Below are 7730 nucleotides of genomic sequence, written 5' to 3' on the forward strand. Positions count from 1 at the left end.
AGAGCAGGGTGCTTCTACTTGCACGAGAGGAATTTTCGCTTTTGACACTTTTCTGCTTTTCCTTTTGTGAACTCCAGGTTGCTCCTGTATCACCCACAAAAACAAGCGGTCAGCCCAGCACCTCAGGGAGACTCGGGCGGGAAGAGAACCACCACTCAAGCTGCCAGCCCTTTGCAGTCCCTGAGGACTTCACGTGGCCTTAGGACAGAACTGCGTCAGCAGTGGTTTTGACAGCCAGGCGTCCTGCCCTCCTCCAATCACCTCCTGACCCCCAACTCCAACTGCAATGGACACCCAGTATGTCCTATGCAGTTGGAAAGGCCGCTTGTGGCCAGCCAAGGTTTTGTCCAGATCTTGGACTTTGCCGAAATATAAGAGGAGAAGGGTGCTTTCTCTCCAAGTCCAGATCCTCTCTGAAGACCAAAAATTGAGAGTGAAGGGCAAAGACGCAAGGGCCCTGAACAAGTTGGAAATCGAAGCCCTGGCCACCTCAGCCCGGGCATGGTCCAGGGCCACTGTGCCATCGGGAGAGAAAAGAAGGTACAGAAGAGCCCTTAGAGTGGCGCTGGAGATTCTGACTGAGAAAGCCCACTTGGATCAAGGAAGAAAACCCGAGGAGCCAGGGACCCCTAAGGTGCCTGCAGAGGTACTCCAAAAGCCAGCCAGCTGGCGACCTCGCAGAAAGTATCAGGGGCGCAAAGGGCACTTGTGGACTAAGAAAAGGGGACAACGGGGATCCCTGTGCGGGCATTCAGAGAAGGAGAACGACCTGCATGGCGAGAACTCCCAGGTGCACACAGCCATCCGCCTGTCTCCAGCTGAAAAGCAAGCAGAGGCATCACAAGGCGCCCACCAGCGTCCAGATTTCCTGCCTCCTTGTGGAGGTGACCGCCAGGAGGAGGGGGCAGAAGAAGCAGGCCCCTTTGCACGTTCCCCCACCGTGGGGGAGGATGCCTGTGCTAAAGACGAACAGCCAGCTTGGTCGCCTGCAGCAAGACTCTTTGCAGCTGTGCCCAAAGCTCAGCACCAAGAGGCGGGGGACACCTGCCCAGAGACCCCGGCTACTTCCCAGGAGAGCACTGCCTTCGCAGAGCATGCAGAGGGCCCAGGCGAGGGTGCCTTGGAAGGGATGGCAGCATCCTCCACCTGCTCCACCCCGAGCCTGCATCGCTCCCTCGGTTTCGCCCACAGGAAAAGGAAGCTCGAGGCGCCAGACCCCAAGAAAGGACTGCCGGGGCGCCCACGCCCTGTGCGCTCCCAGACGATGAGGGACGCCAGGGCCAGCACCATAAGGGCTGGCGATCGACCAGCACGAGGAGCCGCAGCAGGGCCTTGGGCACGCGAGCCCTGCCCTATCAAAAGAGGGACGATGGTCTGGTTCAAGTTTCAGGATCATCCGTTTTGGCCGGCAGTGGTCAAGAGCGTGTGCAAAACCCAGAAGACGGCCCGGGTGCTGTTGATCGAGGCGAACCTGCGCGGGGAACGCAGTGGCATTCGGGTCCCTCTGCACAGGCTGAAGCACCTGGATTGTGAGGAGAAGGAGAAACTCCTGAAGAGAGCCAGCAAGGCATACCGGCAGAGTGTGAACTGGTGCTTGTCGCTCATTTCCCACTACCGAGAGCGGGTCGGTCGGGGCTCTTTCGTGGGCTCCTTCCTGGACTACTATGCGGCCGACGCCAGCTACCCCATGCGCAAAGCCATCCAAGACGGGGACCTGAACGTCAATTTTCCAAAGGTGAATTATGCCGACCTGGAAGATTCCGAGGAGGAGACCTCGGTGGGCGTGGGCGGCAAGAGGCCCTGCAAGAAGCTGCTCCCCGACCGCATGAGGGCCGCTTGGGACCGAGCCAACCAGAAGCTGGTGGACTTCATCGTGAAGAAGAAGGGGGTCGACCACCATCTGCTGGACATCGTGAAGGGCAGGAAGCAGTCCCGGTGGCTGACGTCCTTTCTGAGTGAAAACCGGTACGTGTTCTGCATCGAGACGTACCTGGAGGACGAGGATCAGCTGGACGTCGTCGTCAAGCATCTGCAAGAGATCTACGAGCAAACGGACAAGGCCTTGCTCGCTCTCATCAGAGACGACAAAGTGAGATTTCTTGTGGAAGTCCTGCTGCCAGAAGCGATCATTTGTTCAATCGCTGCGCTGGATGGACTCGACTACAAGGGAGCAGAAGAGAAGTACCTGCGAGGGCCACCCGTGCATCCACGGGAGAAGGAACTGTTTGACAAAGACATCTTGAAGCAGATGAGGAAGAGATCCAGGAGAGGCAGAAAGGTGGTCAGGTCTCTTCCCCAGCCCTGTACCTCCGCAGGGGCCTCCTCCTCTCCCCAACCCATCAGGCCGCCCATCTGTGTGAAAGGAGGCGCCTCACCCCCTCCCTAGGCAGTCCCATATGCTTTGCACCTTCGAGACTTTTGGAAGGTGCACTCTTCATGGTGGATCCATCTCTCCCCTTGGTGGATGCCACCTTCAGCCACATTTCTTGTCCCCAAACCCCTCACCCGCTATTTGGCTCAAATACTGCAACACCCTTTGGGAGACAGAGCTGCTCATATGTTGCTAGAGGAACATTGCACTGTTTCTCACGACACTCCTTCCCTTCCCACTTGATATTTTCATACAAGACACACACCAGCAAAGGCCCGGCCTTCAGCTATCTAGCAACCCTAACCTGGGAAACCTCATGCGTGTGTTCATACAAACATCCCCTGGATTTTTCATGCGTCCAGGGACATATGGATACACATATGCCTTGGGCTCCTTCTTGACCTCATCCCCGAACTTTCCCTGCTACACCTTTTTGCTTCTTGAACAATAGCCTTGGAGTCAAAACCAATGACAGAGATGCTTTCTCCTGTGATATCATCACCTTCTGATACTTCTTCAAAAGCCATTCTGGAAGTCCAGCCGAGCACAGAGTTGCTGGATCACCAGCCCACCGTCCTCTGGGCATGGGTGAAATCCTGGCACCCAAGGGCCCTTTTGTCCTGTGGGATCTTGCCTAGGAGCATCGACTTGGTGCATTCGTGAAATTCCGCCTCTGGGAGCAGGGAGTGGCCCTGCTTCGCAGGCTGAAGAGCAGCGGCTTCCTGAAGCACACAGGCCACAGGCCCCCTCCCATCACTGGCAGCGACTGGATCCTCCTCACATGGCCATCGAGTCCCAGGTTGACCACTTCACAGGCCAGCCACTCCATGGAGTGGATGGGAGAGGAGCCCATCCACAGAGGATGAGTTACAGGACAGCAAGCATTTGCTCTGGATCCCACAGGCCCTCACACAGAGACATTTGTCTCAGGGTGTATCCCCCGCCTTCTTCACGGGCCAGCAGGCTCCCACCGCAGAAACGCAGACTGGGTCAGTCTTTCCAGGCAGCTGGCACAGTGCCAGTACCGGGGCTGCCAAGTTGCAAATGGAAGATAGAAACAGCCTCTGCTCGGCCCTACCTGGCCATCGTCCAAATGTAATTAAACACACACCCTCCAATGATGCGTGCAGAACCCACGGATTCTCCTACTAACTTGAAGCAAAACGTCTTTCTGAGAATACACGTGAGAAAAACCAGTTTACTTTGAAAACTTGATTGAATGAAGCATTGAGGGTTGAGGGGATCCTGAGCGGGTGGGTAGCTGTTGGAGGAAGTCCCTTGTTCTCGTGTGTTCCCATGGCAGGTGCTTTTCTCGACCTTGCAAGGTAGCTCTCTGGATTCACAATCCAACTGTTGTGTCTTTCCCCTTGGACTCCTGCTCCATCACGCTTGAAATTGCACCACGGCTCAGGTGGAGCATCCAAGAAAGCGTACAAGCACACTCACCACGAAATAATATCATGGAAAGTATCATGGTGGCTGTTGTCATTTTGAAGGCTCATTGTGAGTTCCCTGCTCATTCCAAATAAATATTCATGTTTGTGGTTGACGTTGTGTAACTTTACATGTGGCCTTCCAAATGGTATGGGTGTCAGGCCTGACCTACCTCTCTCTGGACTCTGCCTGACAGAGAGCAGCCTCCTGGGGCCCCCTGAAGCCCTCATGGTCCTGGGAATCATTTTCAACAGACTGTAGGCCCCGGCGCTCTGTGCAGACCCCATTCACCCAGACAGTGCCCTCTAGCTTCTCCACCACCCTGTGTCTGGCTCTCAGCTGTCTGCTGGGGCCATGTTAGCATCTGGGTTCTACTCTTTTCCTTACTGCCTCATTCATTCATTCATTCATTCCTTCATTTTTCATCAGGAGAGCAAGTGAGCTGTGGCTTAAGGCTCTGCTCTGAAGATAAACTCCAGGTGCCCTAGAAAGGGACGGGAATCTTGCAACCCAGGTGACAATCGCACTTGTGAGGGAACAAGGATATGACACTTTGTCCTGTTAGTGAGAAATGTTGACCAGCCACATGGGCTGACTCCCTGCAGTTGAATCCAGATCCTGCTCCCCCCCACCCCTATTTTTCAGATGGGAGGTTTCTGTTGGTTGAGGTGAAGGGAGAGAGGCTGGTCTCTTTTGCATATCATCTACAAGTGGCACCTTTATCCAGGAGAGGCGGCCATGTCTCCCATGAGCTCCTATCTTCCTCCTCTTTGAGGCAGGGTCCCTGCTGGATCTCCATCGCAGGTGGGTTTGTGTGATGCCATAGCCTCACCTGTCACCTATTGTAAACCCTATTTCCAGGAGTCCACTTCTCCTCCAGCTGTGAGGCACGCTGCTGACGACCAGGTCCTGTGCTAATGGATGTTTGGCGTTGCTGCAGAGAGATGGCATGCGCTGGTGCACAGGTCTCCACCTCCACTGGGGAGCTGAAGAGGGAGGAGTAGAGCCCTGAGACCTGGAAAGCTGATGAGCACAAGAATTTGGAGCACCAGGAACCCCCAAGCTGTCACCCTAGAATCGGCAATCCCCTAATCATTGTGAACTGGGGAGTACCTTTTTTGTCTCTGTAGGCCACAAAGACCGCCTGTAAGGGAGCCGCCTCAAAAGACGTTGCTTGTCTTGGGCAGCATCCATCCTGTTAACTGTCCTTGCTGCAGGACCGATGACAAGGGCAAACTCAGAGTAGATAAGATCACAGCCCATCGCAGCAGGGGAGGGAAGTACAGTTCCTGTGCGGGTGGGAGATGCCTTCTCCTCAGATGAACTGCAGGGCCTGGCTAAAACGTTCTCGTGTGAACTGGGAGAAGGCATGTGGGGGTGGATTGGGGGGATGCTAAACCAAGGCATGGAAAAGAATATCATTCAGTGGAGGGGGGGGGACTTGTTGGCTCACAAGCACAGAGCTGTGGCAGAGTTTCTGTGACCCAGGGAGGCCTATATGCCACTTAGGTGGCACTTCAAACTTGCACAACCACAGCCAATGAATGAGATGCCAGCACAGGAATTGGCCTTAGCAATGGGGTTCAAAATTATGGATGATTTTTTATGTGAGTCTAGAGGTCCTGTCAGAGAACTCTTGTGACCTTGGAGGTCAGAGCTGCAATGACACTACCAGAACAAGGAATGTCCTGGTGTGGTTGCGCTGGTATCTTTGAGAAGCGCCCTGTTGACTCTTTTCTGATAGAAAATAAAATTAGGATGAATTGTCGAAGAGTGGAAAGGTCATACACATTCTTACAAAGTCCCAGTTCATGATAGAATAATGAAACTAATACTCAACATCTCTTGTGGGACCAAAGAGTAGTTATATAGACATCCCAATGCACAATTTACATTAATAGGTAACTTAAGAATGCTGGAGTACTACTGCCGTTTCCCCAGGGATGAATTCCTATTTCTGATTTATTTTTTTTTAAATTTTTTTTAGTTGTAGGTGGATACAATATCTTTATTTATTTATTTTTTATGTGTTGCTGAGGATTGAACCCAGGACCTCACAAGTACAAGAGCTACAATCTCAGCCCCTATTTCTGATTTCTTAATGCACTGGTTATGAAAGGAATTAGTGGGATGGGACCTAGGTAAGTAGTTTATTAGATGACTATTGATATCTAGAAAATCAGATTGAATAAAGGAAGTTGAAAAACAACATTTTAAACTCTAAGTTTTTATTGCTTCTTGGAATAATACATTGGTACTATAGGTAAATCCTTGTACCAATATTACTAGTTATCTAGAAAGTCTTAAAAATAGAGGTTATTTTTTATGCAAATACTATGTTAACACTAAATATAATCATTGTTACCAATGTGACTATTTTACTATTTGTAATTTGAACAACTGGCTAAATATAGGTAATAGAAAAGTAGATTCTTCTCATCCAAATTCTTGGAATATTAAGTTAGTACTAGAAACAGAATCATTCAAGTAGTATTTACATTAGGATAACTAATTTTAATTAGAATCTGTTGGTGTCAGAACACTGACCTAAGTAAGAACTCTCTACCAGATCAGAGGTCACATTAGGGAGGTAGGGGGCAGAGGGATCAGCACCAGAGAAGTGTGTGGGGTTCATAGAGGTTGGATCTGTGGGTACTGGCAAGGCACACTAGTGTGATAGACAGAATGACATCCCCTGCTAGGATGTCCACATTCCCATCCCATGAACCTGTGAACATATTACCCCATGTGGTAGAAGGGATTTTTCAGTTATCATTAAGAAATTATCTTGGATTATCCATGTGGAACTATTATTATCACAAAGGTTCTTATAAGAGGAAGGTAGGGGTCAGAGTAATAGTGGGTATGATGATGGAAGTAAAGTCAAGAGTGTAATTTGCAAATCCTACACCTTTGACTTAGAAGATATAAAGAGGGGCCGTGAGTCAAAAAATGCAAGTAGTCTCTGGAATCTACAAAAGGCAAGGAAATGGATTCTATCTCCAGAAAGAACACAGCTCTGCTGACACTTTGATTTTAGCCCAGCAAGATCCATGTTAAACTCTGACCTCTAAAACTGTAAGAGAATAAATTTGTGTTATTTAAGCCACTGAGCATGTGATGACTTGTTATGACAATCCTTCAGAAGCTAATACAGCTAGTAATAGGACAGTCTAGCTAGTAAGAACAGGATGTATTCTAGAAACTTGAGTATTCATGGTGGGCTTTCAGGGCCAGCAAAGGCTGGGAGGAGTCATAGGGCACTGACATGGAATCTGTCACTGGAGCTAACCAGGACAAGAGTCAAGAAACTGGGTTCCTATTGACCTGGATTTGAATCCAAGTTCCCTCACTTATTACTCATGTGACTTTGGCAATTTATGGTACCATTCTGAACACTGATTTCCTCATCTATGAAATAGGAATGAGAGTAACTTCTGAGGCAGAGTCGTTAGGAAAAATAAATGGGAAAATTCCCATACGCTTGGTATAATGCCTGCATGACACATAGATGTGCCTAAGAAAAGAGATCAAGATACTTTGGCTTTCAGCAGCAAAAAAGAAAAAAGCCTACTTCCCAGTGGTCCCAGAAATATGTAAGGTCTGTTATTTCACATCACGTGAGGTCTTGAGGCAGGAGCTCTGGGATTATTGTTGTGGTTGCCCTTTGAGGTCATTAGTAGCCAGGCTCTTTCTGTCTTTCAGTTTGACAACCATTAATGAGCCATGTGTGTCTTTGACTGGCTTCCTTCACAGTGAAGAGGCAACTGCTATAGTCCTTTGTAACATATAGTTGTGAGTAAGGAACAAGAATTCTTCCTCTGGCCCCTCCCCTATGCCTCAAGTCTCCATGCCTAAGCCAATTGTTGGAAAGAGTGATGGGGACCTACCTTCTAAGGCTAAAGATGATCTGAGACTCCCCTAA

General features: G+C 50.0%; 1 protein-coding gene across 1 annotated transcript; it reads left to right on the forward strand.

The window, feature by feature from the left end:
* Window positions 1-286: 286 nt before the first annotated feature.
* On the forward strand, window positions 287-2771 carry LOC139703181 (PWWP domain-containing DNA repair factor 4-like). Its single transcript, XM_071606111.1, has one exon. The coding sequence runs from the start codon at window positions 287-289 to the stop codon at window positions 2384-2386; it is 2100 nt and encodes a 699-aa protein (XP_071462212.1). The 3' UTR covers window positions 2387-2771.
* The last annotated feature ends 4959 nt before the right edge of the window (window positions 2772-7730 follow it).

Source organism: Marmota flaviventris, chromosome X (assembly GCF_047511675.1).
Source record: "Marmota flaviventris isolate mMarFla1 chromosome X, mMarFla1.hap1, whole genome shotgun sequence".
NCBI classification, from domain to species: domain Eukaryota; kingdom Metazoa; phylum Chordata; class Mammalia; order Rodentia; family Sciuridae; genus Marmota; species Marmota flaviventris.